This window comes from Nerophis ophidion, linkage group LG28, assembly GCF_033978795.1.
Source record: "Nerophis ophidion isolate RoL-2023_Sa linkage group LG28, RoL_Noph_v1.0, whole genome shotgun sequence".
NCBI lineage: Eukaryota > Metazoa > Chordata > Actinopteri > Syngnathiformes > Syngnathidae > Nerophis > Nerophis ophidion.
This window is the reverse complement of record NC_084638.1, coordinates 11,398,603-11,419,385: the sequence shown is the minus strand read 5'-3', so window position 1 is coordinate 11,419,385 and position 20,783 is coordinate 11,398,603. Positions and strand designations below refer to the sequence as shown.

At 39.5% G+C, this 20,783-nt stretch overlaps 1 protein-coding gene across 1 annotated transcript in view; it reads right to left on the bottom strand.

Annotated features, from left to right (window-relative positions):
• Positions 1-11,289: 11,289 nt before the first annotated feature.
• The window catches only part of tox4a (TOX high mobility group box family member 4 a), a 37,776-nt gene continuing 28,282 nt past the window's right edge, over positions 11,290-20,783 (bottom strand). The window contains exons 8-9 of the mRNA XM_061890405.1: positions 13,935-14,074; positions 11,290-11,685 (exon numbers count right to left, since the gene is read on the bottom strand). Coding sequence (XP_061746389.1) covers positions 11,628-11,685; positions 13,935-14,074 — 198 coding nt within the window. The 3' untranslated portion in view covers positions 11,290-11,627. The remainder of the gene's footprint in view (positions 11,686-13,934; positions 14,075-20,783) is intronic.

Below are 20,783 nucleotides of genomic sequence, written 5' to 3'. Positions count from 1 at the left end.
ATTGATTCGTGTTAAGGAAAGAAAAAAAAAAATCCAGGAATTCACATTGAAAGAATTTATTTGTAAATTATGGTGGAAAATAAGTATTTGGTTAACCATTCAAAGCTCTCACTGATGGAAGGAGGTTTTGGCTCAAAAATCATTCATTCTTTCCTTAACATGGATCAATCGTCCTGTCCCCTTAGCAGAAAAACAGCCCCAAAGCATGATGTTTCCACCCCCATGCTTCCCAGTAGGTGTGGTGTTCTTGGGATGCAACTCAGTATTCTTCTTCCTCCAAACACGACCAGTTGAGTTTATACCAAAAAGTTCTATTTTGCTTTCATCTGACCACATGACCTTCTCACAATCCTCTGCTGTATCATCCATGTATCCATTTTGGTATAAACTCAACTCGTCCGCTCCTTGTGCCTTCAAAATAAGAGCTCAAGGCATATATTGTATGAAAGGAACTTACAATAGCAAAGAGGCAAGTCCATAAAAAATTGATTACACTACTAATACAAGTTTCAATCAATAAATCAAAACTCTGGCTTTGGCACAATACCGGAACCATTGTAAGGGGAACTTGTGTTGTGTGTCGGACACCCGGAAGTGGAAAAAGTGAGAGCGGGAATAAAGGGCAGGAAAAAGACAATAAGCTTTTATTAGGCTTATATTGCTAATAAGTGACAAATTTGGCAAGAAAACAGCCCCAAAGCATGATGTTTCCACCCCCATGCTTCACAGTAGGTATGGTGTTCTTCTTCCTCCAAACATGACGAGTTGAGTTTATACCAAAATGGATACATGGATGATACAGCAGAGGATTGGGAGAATGTCATGTGGTCAGATGAAACCAAAATAGAACTTTTTGGTATAAACTCAACTTGTTGTGTTTGGAGGAAGAAGAATACTGAGTTGCATCCCAAGAACACCATACCTACTGTGAAGCATGGGGGTGCAAACATCATGCTTTGGGGCTGTTTTTCTGCTAAGGGGACAGGACGATTGATCCGTGTTAAGGAAAGAATGAATGGGGCCATGTATCGTGAGATTTTCAGCCAAAACCTCCTTCCATCAGTGAGAGCTTTGAATGGTTGACCAAATACTTATTTTCCACCATAATTTACAAATAAATTCTTTCAATGTGAATTCCTGGATTTTTTTTTTCTTAACACAAATCAATCGTCCTGTCCTCTTAGCAGAAAAACAGCCCCAAAGCATGATGTTTCCACCCCCATGCTTCACAGTAGGTCTGGTGTTCTTGGGATGTAACTCAGTATTCTTCTTCCATCCAAACACGACCAGTTGAGTTTATACCAAAAAGTTCTATTTTGACCACATGACATTCTCCAAATCCTCTGCTGTATCATCATTGGTATAAATTCAACTGGTCGTGTTTGGAGGAATAAGAATACTGAGTTGCATCCCAAGAACACCATACCTACTGTGAAGCATGGGGGTGGAAACATCATGCTTTGGGGCTGTTTTTTTGCCAAACTTGTCACCTATTAGCAATATAAGCTTAATAAAAGCTTATTGTCTTTTTCCTGCCCTTTATTCCCGCTCTTACTTTTTCCACTTCCGGGTGTCCGACACACAACACGTCATTTTAAGTTCCCCTTACAAAGCAGTGTTTGGATTGATTGAAACTTGTATTAGTCGTGTAATCTATTTTTTATGGACTTGCCCCTTTGCCATTTTAAGTTCCTGTTATACAATATATGCCTTGAGCTCTTATTTTGAAGGAGCGGAAGTGGTGACACGTAAATAAATTCTTTAAAATTCCTACAATGGGAATTCCTGGATTTTTTTTCCACATTCTGTCTGTCACAGTTGAAGTGTACCTATGATGAAAATGACAGACCTCTTTCATCCTTTGAAGTGGGAGAACTTGCACAATCGCTGGCTGACTAAATACTTTTTTGCCCCACTGTGTGTTAAAAAAGTACACATTGGAATCCAACATAAAAGCAAAGATTATATGTGATATCCTCAGAGAGCTATTTCTGTAAAAGTAATATTTGTGGTGTACTTTGCAAGCCAACCAACTACTGTAATAATTCCACTTTTTTTTATGTTTTTCTGTACTTTGAAGCCACTTTTTGAACTTGTGTTTTTTGTACTTTTTTTATAGTAATACTTTACAATCTGTTTTTATAGTTACTAGTTAGTAGTACCACTATTTTGGTGTACACTGCAACCAGTTTGAATGCTACTTGTTGATGTTTATTGTAGTCTTTTTTTGTACTTGAAAGCCACTTTTTTTTAAGTCATGTGTTGTAATATTTTACCATCTGTTTTTTACTTTTCTTTTTCTCCACTACTGATTGTATGAGACACCTTGCCAACATTGGGAGAGTTCATGTTCAGGATGAAGGTTTTGTAATGTAACAATTTTGTCGAAAGTATTAATAAATATTTCTTAAAAGTCAAACCGGTATTGATGTTTATTTTATTAAACACTTCGCCCAGGCGGAAAATGTACTTTTTAATATTTATGTGACCAGTAGATGGCAGTCACACATAAGAGATACGTGCAGACTGCAAGATGACGGTAGTAAACACCACCAAAAACTCTTAAGTGATCCATTTAAAATATAGTTAATTACACTCTACGCTCCAAAAATTTGTCAAAATGTTTTAGTATGACTTTGGTATGACTCTTCAACATACGGGTATTATTATAGTGCAGGGGTCACCAACCTTTTTGAAACCAACAGCTACTTTTTGGGTACTGATTAATGCGAAGGGCTACCAGTTTGATACACACTTAAATAAATTGCCAGAAATAGCCAATTTGCTCAATTTATTTTTAATAAATAAATCTATATATATTTTTAAAAAATGGGTATTTCTGTCTGTCATTTTGTCGTACATTTTTTTTCCTTTTACGGAAGTTTTTTTGTAGAGAATAAATGATGAACAAAACACTTAATTGAACGGTTTAAAAGAGGAGAAAACTGAAAAAAAAAGAAAATTCAATTTTGAAACAGTTTATCTTCAATTTCGACTCTTTAAAATTCAACTGAAAAAAAGAGAAAAACTGGATATTGAAATATTTTAGAAAACATTTAAAAAAAAAAATTATGGAACATAATTGGTAATTTTTCCTGATTAAGATTAATTTTAGAATTTTGATGACATGTTTTAAATAGGTTAAAATCCAATCTGCACTTTGTTAGAATATATAACAAATTGGACCAAGCTATATTTCTAACAAAGACAAATCATTATTTCTTCTTGGTTTTCCAGATTTAAAAAAAAAAAGAAATTCAAAAGACTTTGAAATAAGATTTAAATTTGATTCTACAGATTTTCTAGATTTGCCAGAATAATTGTTTTGAATTTGTGTTGGCCCTGCGATGAGGTGGCGACTTGTCCAGGGTGTACCCCGCCTTCCGCCCGATTGTAGCTGAGATAGGCGCCAGCGCCCCCCGCGACCCAAAAAGGGAATAAGCGGTAGAAAATGGATGGATGGATGGATTTTAATCATAATAAGTTTGAAGAAATATTTCACAAATATTATTCGTCGAAAAAACAGAAGCTAAAATTAAAAATAAAATTTAAATGTATTTATTATTCTTTACAACAACAAAAAATAAATTTACTTGAACATTGATTTAAATTGTCAGGAAAGAAGAGGAAGGAATTTAAAAGGTAAAAAGGTATATGTGTTTAAAAATCCTAAAATCATTTTTAAGGTTGTATTTTTTCTCTAAAATTGTCTTTCAGAAAGTTATAAGAAGCAAAGTAAAAAAATAAGTGAAGAACAAGTCTTTAAAATATTTTCTTGGATTTTCAAATTCTATTTGAGTTTTGTCTCTCTTAGAATTAAAAATGTCGAGCAAAGTGAGACCAGCTTGCTAGTAAACAAATAAAATTTTAAAAATAGAGGCAGCTCACTGGTAAGTGCTGCTATTTGAGCTATTTTTAGAACAGGCCAGCGGGCGACTCATCTGGTCCTTACGGGCGACCTGGTGCCCGCGGGCACCGCGTTGGTGACCGCTGTTGTAGTGTGTGTGTGAGTGTGTGTGTGCATATACCTGTTATAAGTAGACGCAGCATTGGCTGGTGTGACGCGAGAAATTGGGCCGCCATCTTGAAGTGGTGATGAGGAGCCAGCGAGCAGCCTAAACTAGTAGAAAACAAAGACGGTGTTGAGCATTTTCCGGCTCAAACGAGCGAACTGTTGAAAATAGGAATCGGTGGGTTACTTCTCACAAGTAAGATTCAACATTGGTTGTATATCGTGAAAAAAATATTACAGAGTTGAGAAGGAGCAAAGATCAAATATCTGTATACTCTAGCCTTTAAATAGACCTCCTTTTTAGACCAGTTGATGTGCCGCTTCTTTTCTTTTTTCTCCTATGTCCCCCCCCTCCCTTGGGGAGGGGGTCCGGTCCGATAACCATGGATGAAGTACTGGCTGTCCAGAGTCGAGACCCAGGATGGACCGCTCGCCTGTGTATCGGTTGGGGACATCTCTACGCTGCTGATCCGCCTCCGCTTGAGATGGTTTCCTGTGGACGGGACTCTCGCTGCTGTCTTGGATCCGCTTTGAACTGAACTCTCGCGGCTGTGTTGGAGCCACTATGGATTGAACTTTCACAGTATCATGTTAAACCCGCTCGACATCCATTGCTTTCGGTCCCCTAGAGGGGGGGGGTTGCCCACATCTGAGGTCCTCTCCAAGGTTTCTCATAGTCAGCATTGTCACTGGCGTCCCACTGGATGTGAATTCTCCCTGCCCACTGGGTGTGAGTTTTCCTTGCCCTTTTGTGGGTTCTTCCGAGGATGTTGTAGTCGTAATGATTTGTGCAGCCCTTTGAGACATTTGTGATTTGGGGCTATATAAATAAACATTGATTGATTGATTGATTGATTGATTGATTGATAGACTTTCAGGTGTTTATATTCCGTATTTCCTTGACTTGCCGCAGGGCATATAGTATGCGCCTGACTTGAATTACTGCCGGGTCAAACTCGCTTCGCAAAATAAATAGCGCATGCTTAGCATTTCCACCGGGTCAAACTCGTCACGTCACGAGTGACACTTCCCCTGTCATCATTTTCAAAATGGAGGAGGCTGATTTCAATACCGATAATTTGAAATCGCATAAAGGGAAGAAGATTAAGAGCTATTCAGTAGGATTTAAGGTCCAAGCTATTGAATACTGGTATGCTAAAAAGAACAATAAGCAGCTATGTTGTATTAATATATATGTGGAGAGGTGGAGCCGACGGTCCGACAGACAGGCAGGGCACGCTGGAGCCTGGCCCAAGATGGCGGCGAGGAGACGGCGAGCGAGCGACCTGGACTGAGGTTTTATTGTAAAATAAACAAAGTCAAACTGCTCCAGCCATGCCCTTCCTTGGTGGTCCTGGGAACCCGCAAGACGACGGCTTGAGACCGTCACAACACCGTAGCTGCGTGTGTCAAATAGGAGTCATTAAATGACTCCCGCCTCCTGGTGGTAGAGGGCGCTAGTGATCCTTCTTGCGACTACTTGGCTGCGGAAGAAGTAAAATGAGTGACGTGATATGTGCTGGAGGTAGTGAATTGTGAAGTGAATTATATTTACATAGCGCTTTTTCTCTAGTGACTCAAAGCGCTTTACATAGTGAAACCCAATATCTAATTTACATTCAAACCAGTGTGGGTGGCACTGGGAGCAGGTGGGTAAAGTGTCTTGCCCAAGGACACAACAATGGCGGATGCGGGAATCGAACCTGCAACCCTCAAGTTGCTGGCACGGCCGCTCTACCAACCGAGCTAAACCGCCCCAAGCTAATAAAGGAAGATCTCCATCGAGACAGAGAGACTTTTAAAACTGAAGAAAGATAAGGAAGACTTCTATAAACAAGTTATCGATGCTTTTGATCAGAAGGAGCTGGCATGGACTATATTTATAAGTAAAGGTAAGACCATAATAACGTTTTTTTAATTAAATGTGCTTTTCATGATGGTATCCTTACATCACACTCAAATTGTTACTGCATGCCTTTGGTAAGACGGAGTGAGAAGAGGTTTTAAAATAATTAGTGCATGCTTACTTTTACCGCATGCCTTTGGTAAGCGCAGGAGTGAGAAGAGGTTTTAAATTAATTAGCGCGCCGGCGGCAATTCAAGGAAATACGGTATGTTTATATTTAGGTATTATATTCCCAGTTTTGATCTCGGACGTCTGGTCAGTTATAGCATATAAGAATATTCTATTGCTGTTAAGCAAATTATGAATAATAAAACACGCCAAAACAGGTGTCCTTTATCATAGCTACACGTATGACAAAAAAGTGCATTAAAATCTGCGGTATTCCGTAAGGTAAGATGAATTAAAATGCCCTGACAGTTCATTGCTCCTGACAAATGAATTGCCCTGAGTGGAGCGGATCACCACTCCAAGATGGCGGCCCCGCGTCTCGTCAGCGCAAGTAGGCAGTAGCGCTCGATGCCTATGTGCATAAGGACCCCAAAACGACACCTGTTAACAATATTGTGATTAAGGGCTTTATAAATAAACTTTAATTGATATTGTCCGGCGTTTTGTTTCGCAATATTACGCAAAAAAAAATCTTCAATCCGATCCAAACCATTTTATTTACATAGAACATTTAAACAAAAATATTTAAAAAAAGATTTGATTATCCTTAGCTCCACCAATGACTGAATGAAAATAAAATAAATATACAAATAAATATGATTTTAAAAGGGTAAAAAAACAACAATAATAAATAGGTAAAATCTTACCTTTAAGTACCTGCTGGTGTGTATTTGGGATCCGTCTAATTCCTGAAAATTGGCGCGCGTCCGCCATTTTTTCGTCCGTGCACACGCCGTCGTCGATAACGTCTCTTTTTTCCTCCTCTTTCTTCTTGTTATGTAACATTCACCCTCCGCTGTTGCCATTTCTCATATAAAATAGTGTAAAGTTCTCACTTATATCTCGCTATTGAAGCGCTAAAACATACCAGTGTCGTGAGTTTGCATTATTCAGAATTTAAGTTATTAGACTTCCGGTCGGAGGGTTTTTCACGGGACACATTTCCGGCGTCGCTGTTTAACTAGTGACTAGTTATCCATCCATCTATCCATTTTCTACCTCTTATTCCCTTTTGGGGTCGTGGGGGGCGCTGGCGCCTATCTCAGCTACAATCGGGCGGAAGGCGGGGTACACCTGGACAAGTCGCCACCTCATCACAGGGCCAACACAGATAGACAGACAACATTCACACTCACATTCACACACTAGTTATTGATTGAAGTGAAAGCTGAATGTAATTGTGAACTACACTACCCAGCATGCCACAGAAGTGACGAGCATGCGCGGTTGCTTCGTTGGCAGCTAGAATGTGATTATAAAAACTCCGCTAACACGCCTCGTCTGTATTTATTAAAACATTATTCGGACGACACAGTAAATAAAAGAGTTAGCGCCATCTTTTGACACTTCTCTGACAGCAAAGATGACGGGAAAAACGACGCTGTCAAAGGTGGGCTACGTAAATAAGACCCGCCCACAAAACGGCGCAACCGGAAGCGACTGTCAGAAAGCGGCTTGAAGATGATCTATAAAACTTAACCTATGCAACATTTTAACCGAAAAAACACCATTACATGTTATGTAGACCACAAGGAAGTTTTTTACATTTAGAAAAAAAAAAATATATATATATATATGACGCCTTTAAATGCCTACTGAAAGCCACTACTACCGACCACGCAGTCTGATAGTTTATAAATCAATGATGAAATATTAACATTGCAACACATGCCAATAATAGTTTACTAAATTGCAATTTTAAATTTTGCGCGGAAGTATCTTGCTAAAACGTCTGTGTTGCTGAATCTTTTGCAGTTTGTTCAATGAATAACGGAGACGTCAAAGAAGAAAGCTGTAGGCGTGAAGCGGTGTATTGCGGCCGCCTTTAGCAACACAAACACAGCCGGTGTTTCATTGTTTACATTCCCGAAAGATGACGGCGAAGCTTTACTATGGATCAGAGCGGTCAAGCGAACACGGTTCCCTACCACATGTCAACCGGCAGGTTTTGGTGAGAAAATGGTGGTAATAAGTCGGCTCTTACCGTAGACATGAGCGGAGAGCTTGCGTCGTGCCTCCTGCAGATGCTTCCACCGTGGAGGAAGGGAAAAAAAATAATACTCTCAGCCCGGCCGCCTTCGCCTCGTCGAGAAACGTGTCTTCCCTCGGAGACACTGGCGGTCACCACACCCCTTCGGCTTTTTTTTCCCCCTGCTGTGCCAAATTGCGTTGACAAAAGTGCCAGGATTACGCCACTTACTTGCCGCACACTATTGCTATTGGATTGGACCACACACACAAAGTACAGTGTATTATGCAGCGATCATTTCGAAAGATCATGTTTTTGAAGAGGGTCCCTTGCGAAGGGCAGAGATGGGCATCGCCACCACCCGTTGACTGGTGCTTCAAGTTGTACAGGTACGACCATATGATCTCACTAAAACACTGGTAACACAATAAGCAGATAAGGGTTTTTCCAGAATTATCCTAATAAATTTGTCTAATAACATCTGAATCGCTATGCAGTCTAGTCTTTTTTTTTCTAGTCCTTCACTCTCACTTTCCTCATGCACGAATCTTTCATCCCCGCTCAAATTAATGGGGAAATCGTCGCGTTCTCGGTCCGAATCGCTCTAGCTGCTGGTGGCCATGATTGTAAACAATGTTCAGATATGAGGAGCTCCACAACCTGTGACGTCACGCGCACATCGTCTGCTACTTCCGGTACAGGCAAGGCTTTTTTATTAGCGACCAAACTTTATCGTGGATGTTCTCTACTAAATCCTTTCAGCAAAAATATAGCAATATGGCGAAATGATCAAGTATGACACATAGAATGGACCTGCTATCCCTGTTTAAATAAGAAAATCTCATTTCAGTAGGCCTTTAATGCTCCCAATGGTCCGAAAAATATTTAGTAGGTTTACACAAATATATATAAATATACACACAAATATGCATACATTTTCACACACATACTTTTTGTTTTTACAATAAAAAAAATTTGGGGAATTAAAAACATGAAACTATCAATTTTGTTGATATTATTGACACAAACAGTTCAGGGTGTCCCATGTTACCACAGAGTATTATGTCTGGAGGAGGAGGAGGAGTTTTGTCCCTCCAGAGTTGCCGTAGGACTGTGATGTATGGTGTGTGAAGTTCACATTAAAGACGAGGTGGCTACCGGACCTGCTCTAATGTCTCCGGTTTATTATTTTATTAGATAAATATAGAGTATAGGCGAGCCCAGGACTCTCGGCTACAATATTGTTGCTTTTAAATAATTTAGAAAGTAACCAGTAACAAACGTGTCCGCATTGCCCCACACAAATCAACATTCCACTTTTTTTAAATAGAAAAAAAAACAATTGGGGGATTAAAATCATTAAACAACTATTGATTTTGTTAATATTATTGATATTGTCATTTTTAGTATTTTTTTATTTTCCTTTCTTAGTATTTTATTTTCTTTGCTTTATCAATTTCTTTGTAAATGTGCATCCTAAGTATGGATACATTGGGATTTTAGTGAGTTTTCTTCATAAAATTGTAAAAAGTCGTATGTCAGCAGCCAAGAGGAAATGTAACTTGTTTTAATTTTTTTTTATATCATTTATATTCCAAATGATATATTACTAAATTGTGTTGAATTGAATCGTCACCCTAAGAATTGGAATCGGATCGAATTGTAATGTGCCCGAACATTCCCATCTGTAATAAATGTGTATTAATAAACACTGGAAGAGAATTGAAAAAAGTAAAAAAGCATTCACCGATTGTGAATACACATATACGCATACAGGTATATACATACATACTGTACATATATACAAACACACACACAGACATACATATACATATATATACATATATGCATACATATACGTAAACATGTACATATATGCATACATACATATACACATACCAAACATATACATATATACATACACATATACGTAAACATGTACATATACGCGAACATACATATACACATACCAAACATATACATATATATATATATATATATACACAAATATACATACATATATGTAAACATTTACATATACGCGAACATACATATACACATATGTATACTTATACGCAAACATATACATATACACATACATACACACATACGCATACATATACGCAAACATGTACATATACGCATACATACATATACACATACCAAAAATATATATATATATACATATATGTACACATATACGTAAACATGTACATATACGCAAACATGTACATATACGCATACATACATGTGTATGTATGCGTATATGTACATGTATGTATGTACATATATATATATATATATGTACATACATGTACATATATGTATGTATGTACATATGTACGTACATACATATACACATACCAAACATATACATATATATACACATATACGTAAACATGTACATATACGCGAACATACATATACACATATGCATACTTATATGCTAACATATACATATACGCATACATACGCATACATATACGCAAACATGTACATATACGCATACATACATATACACATACCAAACATATACATATATATACACATATACATACATTTGTGTAAACATGTACATATACGCAAACATACATATACACATATGCATACATATACGCAAACTTACGCATACATGTATGCAAACATATACATATACGCATACATACATATACACATACCATACATATATATACACACATATACATACATAGATATACATGCATACATACATATATATATAGATACACATTTATATATACATACATATATGTATACACATGTATATATATATATATATATATATATACACACACACATATATATGCATACATATGTGTACGTACATATATACATACATAGATACACACGTATATATGCATACATATGTGTACGTACATATATACATACATAGATACACACGTATATATACATACATATATATATATTTATATATACACACACACACATATATATATATATGTATATATATATATGTATATTATATATATATATGTATGTATGTATGCATGTAAAGTAGGGCACTATTAATGTTCCTAAGATTAGTTTTTTTAATCTTTTATCTATACATATCAGTGCGAAATGTAGTATTTATTACTTTTACTTTTCACGAGGTTTGACCTCTGCACTGCCACAGTGTAATCCCCCATAGTGGGACGAACTAAAAAGTCCATCCTCGCCTAACAGTTGGATTTCAAAGGACATCAACTGCAAAAACAATGTGCAAGTTGTGCTCATTTATTACACCAAAGTGAAGTCAGTGTCGTAGAAAAAAGCCGAAAGCGATACAAAGTTTGTGGAAAGCTAGCTGGGGGGACACTTCAGAATCTGATCACATTTACAAAGTCTTGGCTATACCGTATATTTACTGTATATACACCCTCTCAAAACATAACCACTGGAACTACAATGTATATTTACTGTATATACACCCTGTCAGAACATAACCACTGGAACTACAATGTATATTTACTGTATATACACCCTGTCAGAACATAACCACTGGAACTACAATGTTTGTGTACTTGACTGAAGCGTGACGTCATGTCCCAGTTTTACTTCACGATTCCCAGAGTCTGGTTCCTGAAGGAGCACCACGCCTTGAATATGTCACTGGAAGGAGGAGGTCTGGTGTTAATAATGTGTTCATGTGTGACAAGGCGTGTATGAACACTACGCTACCTGCAGTGTGTTAATGTGTTCATGTGTGACAAGGCGTGTGTGTGTGTGAACACTACCTGCAATTTGTCAATAATGTGTTCATGTATGACAAGGCGTGTGTGAACGCTACCTGCCCTGTTGTTAATAATGTGTTCATGTATGACAAGGTGTGTGTGAACGCTACCTGCCCTGTTGTTAATAATGTGTTCATGTATGACAAGGCGGGTATGAACGCTACCTGCAGTGAGTAAATAATGTGTTCATGTATGACAAGGCGTGCTAGAACGCTACCTGCAGTGTGTTAATAATGTGTTCATGTATGACAAGGTGTGTGTGAACGTTACTTGAAGTAAGTTAATAATGTGTTCATGTATGACAAAGCGTGTATGAACTCTACCTGCAGTGTGTTAATAATGTGTTCATGTATGACAAGACGTGTGTGAACGCTATTTGCAATGTGTTAATAATGTGTTCATGTACGACAAGGCGTGCGTGAACGCTACCTGCAGTGTGTTAATAATGTGTTCATGTATGACAAGGTGTGCATGGATGTTACTTGAAGTGTGTTAATAATGTGTTCATGTATGACAAGGTGTGCATGGATGTTACCTGAAGTGTGTTAATAATGCGTTCATGTATGACAAGGTGTGTATGAACATTACCCTCAGTGTGTTAATAATGTGTTCATGTATGACAAGGCGTGCTAGAACGCTACCTGCAGTGTGTTAATAATGTGTTCATGTATGACAAGGTGTGTGTGAACGTTACTTGAAGTAAGTTAATAATGTGTTCATGTATGACAAAGCGTGTATGAACTCTACCTGCAGTGTGTTAATAATGTGTTCATGTATGACAAGACGTGTGTGAACGCTACTTGCAATGTGTTAATAATGTGTTCATGTACGACAAGGCGTGCGTGAATGCTACCAGCAGTGTGTTAATGTGTTCATGTATGACAAGGTGTGCATGAATGTTACTTGAAGTGTGTTAATAATGTGTTCATGTATGACAAGGCGTGTATGAACACTACCTGCAGTGTGTTAATAATGTGTTCATGTATGACAAGGTGTGTGTGAACGCTATCTGCAGTGTGATAATGATGTGTTCATGTATGACAAGACCTGTGTGAACGCTACCTACAGTGTGTTAATAATGTGTTCATGTATGACAAGGCGTGAGTGTGTGTGTGTGTGTGTGTTTGTGTGCGTGTGTGTGTGAACGCTACCTGCAGTGTGTTAATAATGTGTTCATGTATGACAAGGCGGGAGTGTGTGTGTGTGAACGCTACCTGCCGTGTGTTAATAATGTGTTCATGTATGACAAGGCGTGCGTGAACGCTACCTGCAGTGTGTTAATAATGTGTTCATGTATGACAAGGCGTGTGTGTGTGAACGCTACCTGCAGTGTGTTAAAGTGTTCATGTGTGACAAGGAGTGTATGAACGCTACCTGCAGTGTGTTAATAATGTGCTCATGTATGACAAGACCTGTGTGAACACTACCTGCAGTGTGTTAATAATGTGTTCATGTATTACAAGGTGTGTATGAACGTTACTTGCAGTGTGTTAATAATGTGTTCATGTATGACAAGACGTGTGTGAACGCTACTTGCAATGTGTTAATAATGTGTTCATGTATGACAAGGCGTGCGTGAACGCTACCTGCAGTGTGTTAATAATGTGTTCATGTATGACAAGGTGTGTATGATTGTTACTTGAAGTGTGTTAATAATGTGTTCATGTATGACAAGATCTGTGTGAACACTACCTACAGTGTGTTAATAATAATGTGTTCATGTATGACAAGGCGGGTATGAACACTAACTGCAGTGTGTAATAATGTGTTCACGTATGACAAGGTGTGTATGAACACTACCTGCAATGTGTTCATGTATGACAAGGCGTGTGTGAACGCTACGCTACCTGCAGGGTGTTAATGTGTTCATGTATAACAAGGTGTATGTGAACGTTACCTGCAGTGTGTTAATAATGTGTTCATGTATAACTAGGTGTGTGTGTGTGAACGCTACCTGCAGTGTGTTAATAATGTGTTCATGTATAACAAGGTGTGTGTGTATGAACGTTATTTGCAGTGTGTTAATAATGTGTTCATGTATAACAAGGTGTGTGTGAATGCTACCTGCAGTGTGTTAATAATGTGTTCATGTATAACAAGGTGTGTGTGTGTGTGTGTGAAGGCTACCTGCAGTGTGAGGCCACACATTCATTACTACAATATTCTTTGTCCCAGTCTTGGCTCTCCACAGCTGGGTTGGTGCAGCCCGACCTCACGCACACGCACGTCGCCGCGCCGTCGCACATTTCCGTCACTTCCATCTCGTCCTGAAAAGAGTTCAGAAAACGTGTTCTTCAACCCCTTGTGCCCAAAACAGGTACTGCATGTGTTCCTTAAGCGATACCATTGATCAGGCAGGTTGTTCAAAGCAAGTAACATTAGCTGTGGTGCTAACGGTGCGGTGCGAGTGGTAATACGAGAGAGAGAAGGTGCCGATCTGGTAACAAATGGAGGAAGAATTAATTCCCAAGAAAAACAGCATCGTCTGGCGGTGATTTGGCTTCAAACGGGAACATTTTGAACAATTATGCGGCAAAAGCGTTGCTCCAAAAAGTAGCAGCACTGCTAAAATGTAGCATCATTTGAAAAGTCACCTGCTAGAGCGAGGGGTCGGCAACCCGCGGCTCTTTGGCGCCGCCCTAGTGGCTCTCTGGAGCTTTAACAAAAATGTATGAAAAATGGAAAAAGATGAGGGGAAAAGAAAATATTTTTTGTTTTAATATAGTTTCTGTAGGACGACAAACATGACACAAACCTCCCTAATTGTTAAAAAGCACACTGTTTACATTAAACATGCTTCACTAATTTTGGCGGTCCTTGAACTCACCGTCGTTTGTTTACACGTATAACTTTCTCCGACTTTCTACGATGTGCGTTATGCCACTTCTTTTTCCGTCTCATTTTGTCCACCAAACTTTTAACGCTGTGCGTGAATCCACAAAGGTGAGTTTTGTTGATGTTATTGACTTGTGTGGAGTGCTAATCAGTGCACGACTGCAAGCTAATCGATGCTAACATGCTATCTAGGCCAGTGGTCCCCAACCACCGGGCCGCAGAAGAATTTTTTATAAAAAAAAAAATAAATAAAATAAATATATATATATATATTTTTTTTTTTTTACTAAATCAACATAAAAAACACAATATACACTTACAATTAGTGCACCAACCATAAAAACGTCCCTTTTTCATCACAAAAACGTCACTTTTTCATGACAAAGAAGAAAAAACAAAAAAAAAACAAAAAAAAAAGGACCCCTCCCCCGGGCCGCGGGACAAATTATTAAGCGTTGACCGGTCCGCGGATACAAAAAGGTTGGGGACCACTGATCTAGGCTAGCTGTATGTACATATGGCATCATTATGCCTCATTTGTAGCTATATTTGAGCTTATTTCGTTTCCTTTAAGTCCTCTTACTGTATTTCCTTGAATTGCCGCCGGGTATATAGTATGCGCCTGCCTAGAATTACTGCCGGGTCAAACTCGTTTCGCAAAATATTATTTTTATTAGCGCATGTCTAGAATTTCCTCCGGGTCAAACTCATTTTGCCAAATAATTAGCATATCCCTAGAATTTCCACCGTGTCAAACTCGCCACGTCACGAGTGACACTTCACCTGTCATCATTTTCAAAATGGAGGAGGCTGATTTCAATAATTTGAAATTGCATAAATGGAAGAAGATTAAGAGCTATTCAGCGGGATTTAAGGTCCAAGCTATTGAATATGCTAAAACGAACAGTAAGCAGCTATGTTTTATTTATATACCGTAGCTGCGTGTGTCAAATATGAGTCATTAAATGGTAGAAGGCGCTAGTGATCCTTCTTGCGACTACTCGGCCGCAGAAGAAGTGACAACAAGTGTCGTGATATGTGCTGGGAACGGATATGACGCGGGGGGGTGTTACATACCTTTTAGTATGTAACACCACTACTCTTATGCTGGTTATGTAAACAACCGGGCTGAAATAAAGCATGTTCCAGTCATAAATACCCAGTGTGTTATTTATACAATAACACTTCATGGTGGCAGCGGTGGGATAACGAGATCACCCACGGAGCAGAACGAGAGGGGGAGTTGTCCGAGGATAATTCTGTCATCCCCCGCACTAGACGTGCTAACTGATAGCAACAGTCAGCACGTCGGAAGCAACCCAAACGAGAGTGCGCTATGGCTACACACCTACTGACCATGAACTGGACCAGCAAGTGTTTTATTTTTTCCTCTCGCTTGCACTTTTAACATGGAGGATTACATATCTAAAAAAAAAAATAGTTTTCTAAACTGGACTTTCAATCGAAGCAGGAGGTAATAAAGGAGACAGAGAGACTTTTAAAACTGAAGAAAGATAAGGAAGACTTCTATAAACAAGTTTTGATCAGAAGGAGCTGCGCATGGACTTCGTTTATAAGTAAAGGTAAGACCATAATAACGTTTTTTTTTTAATCAAATGTGCTTTCATGATGGCGTCTTTACATCACACTCAAATTTTTAAGCGCAGGCCTAAATTTTATCGCATGCCTTTGGTAAGCGCCGGAGTGAGAAGAGGTTTTAAATTAATTAGCGCCCTCGAGGAAATACGGTATGTATATAAAAAAATTTAAATATTTTTTAAAACGCCGTCCTTTCTAATCCATTATCTACCGCAGGGGTCGGGAACCTTTTTGGCCGAGAGAGCCATGAAAGCCACATTTTTTAAAGTGTATTAGCGTGAGAACCGTATCATATGTTTTGACACTGAATACAACTAAATGCATGCATTTTTTAAGTAAGACCTACATTTTTAGAATATAAGTCTTATATTTTATATCATTTTTATTCTGAAGCTAGCCAATAATAAATAAAATACTTCTTTCACAACACTAATTTGGTCCTAGTGTGTGAATGTCGTCTGTCTATCTGTGTTGGCCCTGTGATGAGGTGGCGACTTGTCCAGGGTGTACACCGCCTTCCGCCCAAATGCAGCTGAGATAGGCTCCAGCGACCCCCGCCACCCCAAAAGGGACAAGCGGTAGGGAATAGATGGATGGACTTCTTATCATTGATGTGACTTATTGAACAGGTGCGGTTGAAAAACGCATGGATGGATTAAAATGCATAGGAATGTTTTATATGTTGAACGTTATTTTTAACACCGATTACCAGCGGAATTATCCATTACTGATCATGTTAAGCAATTTCAGCTCAGATTTATCTGAGAGCCAGATGCAGTCATCAAAAGAGCCACATCTGGCTCTAGAGCCATAGGTTCCCTACCCCTGATCTACCGCTTGTTACTCTCGGTATCTCCTAGCCACTCAGGCAAATCAAATGGTCTAAAAATGCATTTTCCCATCAATAACGTGACATCATCGCGCTCAGAATATAAATAAATGTAAACATAGCCCCCGGCCGCATTTTTTTAACACAATGCGGCCCCCGAGTCAAAAAGTTTGGGGACCCCTGATGTAAATCAGGGGTGCCCATTACGTCGATCGCGAGCTACCAGTCGACCGCGGGGGGTGTGTCAGTCGATCTCCAGCCAGGCTTTTAAAAAAAATAGACCTAAAAATGAGGGATCATCAATCTTCACCAAGACGTCACTTAAATGACATTCACGGTACCGGAGGGTCTTGTGAGATGACGCTGGCTGCTGCAAGATCATTATTATGAAAATATGACCGAGAGGAAGGCGAGAAACACTTTTTATTTCAACAGACTCTCGCGCCGTACCTTCCGTCAAAACTCTAAAGGCCGACTGCACATTTCCTATCTTCACAATAAAAGCCCTGCTTCATGCTGCCTGCGCTAACTAAATACAGAGTCTCGGAAAACTGGCGTGCACAAGCGATCCCTCAGAAAGCTGGCGTGCACATCACTTGTGCACGCCAGCTTTCCGAGACTCTTATTTTGTTAGCGCAGGCAGCATGAAGCAGGGCTTTTATTGTGAAGATAGGAAATGTGCAGTCGGCCTTTAGAGTTTTGACGGAAGGGACGGCGCGAAAGTCTGTTGAAATAAAAAGTGTTTATCGCCTTCCTCTCTGTCATTTTTTCATAATAATGAACTGGCAGCAGCCAGCGTCATCTCACAAGACCCTCGGGTGCCGTGAATGTCAATCAAGCAAGCTACGGAATTTGCCGCCAATGTTTTTCTTGTAAAGTGTATGGAAGCTGAATGAATTAGATGCCAAAAACCAACCACTTTCATGTGGTATTGTACAGAAAGGACAACTTTTTTTCTCCTCCGTTTGAAAATGTGGGCGTTATCATCATTAGTGTCTGATTCCAATCAATGCAAGTCATCAGAATCAGGTAATACACGCACTTATATTCTTGTCTTTGTGAAAGAAAGACATCTATATGTGTTACACATGCTTGTATTATCATTAAACACATTTAACTTGTTTACAAAAATGTCTCTTTCATAAATAAATAAATATAAATGATATATATAAATGAGGTAGATCCCCTTGAGTTGGTCAATTGAAAAGTAACTCGCCTGCAGAAAAAGTGTGGGCACCGCTGATGTAAATAATCATTAAAATCAAGAAAACGCATTGAATGAGGCGAAGGTGTGTCCAAACTTTTGGCCTGTAAATTGCCAAAAATTCTTCATTTTGCTGGGCAAAGAAGTGAATTATATTTTTGAATTATATTTATATAGCGCTTTTCTCTAGTGACTCAAAGTGCTTTACATACTCGAACAGTATGACCTCGGACTACGTTAAGGTAACGTGTGGAGTTCCCCAGGGTTCGGTCCTTGGCCCTGCACTCTTCAGCATTTACATGCTGCCGCTGGGTGACATCATACGCAAATACGGTGTTAGCTTTCACTGTTATGCTGATGACACCCAACTCTACATGCCCCTAAAGCTGACCAACACGCCGGATTGTAGTCAGCTGGAGGCGTGTCTTAATGAAATTAAACAATGGATGTCCGCTAATTTTTTGCAACTTAACGCCAAAAAAACAGAAATGTTGATTATCGGTCCTGCTAGACACCGACCTCTATTTAATAATACAACTCTAACATTTGACAACCAAATAATAAAACAAGGTGACTCGGTAAAGAATCTGGGTATTATCTTCGACCCGACTCTCTCCTTTGAGTCACACATTAAAAGCGTTACTAAAACGGCCTTCTTTCATCTCCGTAATATCGCTAAAATTCGCTCCATTTTGTCCACTAAAGACGCCGAGATCATTATCCATGCGTTTGTTACGTCTCGCCTCGATTACTGTAACGTATTATTTTCGGGTCTCCCCATGTCTAGCATTAAAAGATTACAGTTGGTACAAAATCCGGCTGCTAGACTTTTGACAAGAACAAGAAAGTTTGATCACATTACGCCTGTACTGGCTCACCAGCACTGGCTTCCTGTGCACTTAAGATGTGACTTTAAGGTTTTACTACTTACGTATAAAATACTACACGGTCTAGCTCCATCCTATCTTGCCGATTGTATTGTACCATATGTCCCGGCAAGAAATCTGCGTTCAAAGGACTCCGGCTTATTAGTGATTCCTAGAGCCCAAAAAAAGTCTGCGGGCGATAGAGCGTTTTCCGTTCGGGCTCCAGTACTCTGGAATACCCTCCCGGTAACAGTTTGAGATGCTACCTCAGTAGAAGAACTTAAGTCTCACCTTAAAACTCATTTGTATACTCTAGCCCAAGGTGTAGGGAACCTGTGGCTCTTTTGATAACTGCATCTGGCTCTCGGATAAATCTGAGCTGAGACTGTTCAAAATAATGTTCAAAATATAAAACATGCTCATGCATTTGAATCCATCCATCCTTTTTCTACCGCACTTGTTCAAGAAGTTGCAATAAGGGTAAGAAGTGATTGATTTATTAGCGGTTAGTTTAGGGTTTGCCCTCCTGGGGGTTCTTCAGACCACCAAGCACCGACATGAGAGCCTGTTTCAGTGTTACAATATTTTTTTTTTATTTTTCAATAAGTCTCTCAGTTGCTTTCCAGCAATTGTCTTTTTCCTCTTTCGCTCTCGCTCGCACTCTGGCTCCAGCCCCAACCCCGTCTCTCCTCCTGGCTGCTGCTTATAAATTAGATAAAAAGGCCCAGGTGGGCCTTCTATACACCTGTTGCTGATTTCAAGGCAACAACCCGCTTCACTGCAGTCCCGCAGGCCACACCCCCTCCACAGTTAGCTTCAGAATAACAATGTTATTACAAAGAATAAGAGACCTATTATATTATAGAAATGTTGGTCTTACTTAAAAATGCACGCGTTTAGTTGTGTTCAGTGTTGAAAAAAATATTATACGGCTCTTTCGGAAATACATTTTAAAATATTTGGATTCTTGGCTCTCGCAGCCAAAAAGGTTCCCGACCCCTGCTCTAGCCTTTAAATAGACCTCCTTTTTAGACCAGTTGATCTGCCGATTCTTTTATTTTTCTACTATGTCCCCCCCTCCCGATGACCATGGATGAAGTACTGGCTGTCCAGAGTCGAGACCCAGAATGGACCGCTCGTCGGGACCCAGGATGGACCGCTCGCCTGTGTATCGGTTGGGGACATCTCTACGCTGCTGCTCCGCCTCCGCTTGGGATGGTTTCCTGTGGACGGGACTCTCGCTGCTGTCTTGGATCCGCTTTGAACTGAACTCTCGCGGCTGTGTTGGAGCCACTATGGATTGAACTTTCACAGTATCATGTTAGACCCGCTCGACATCCATTGCATTCGGTCCCCTAGAGGGGGAGGGGGGTTGCCCACTTCTGAGGTCCTCTCCAAGGTTTCTCATAGTCAGCATTGTCACTGGCGTCCTACTGGGTGTGAATTCTCCCTGCCCACTGGGTGTGAGTTTTCCTTGCCCTTTTGTGGGTTCTTCCGAGGATGTCGTAGTCGTAATGATTTGTGCAGTCCTTTGAGACATTTGTGATTTGGGGCTATATAAATAAACATTGATTGATTGATAGTGAAACCCAATATCTAAGTTACATTTAAAGCAGTGTGGGTGGCACTGGGAGCAGGTGGGT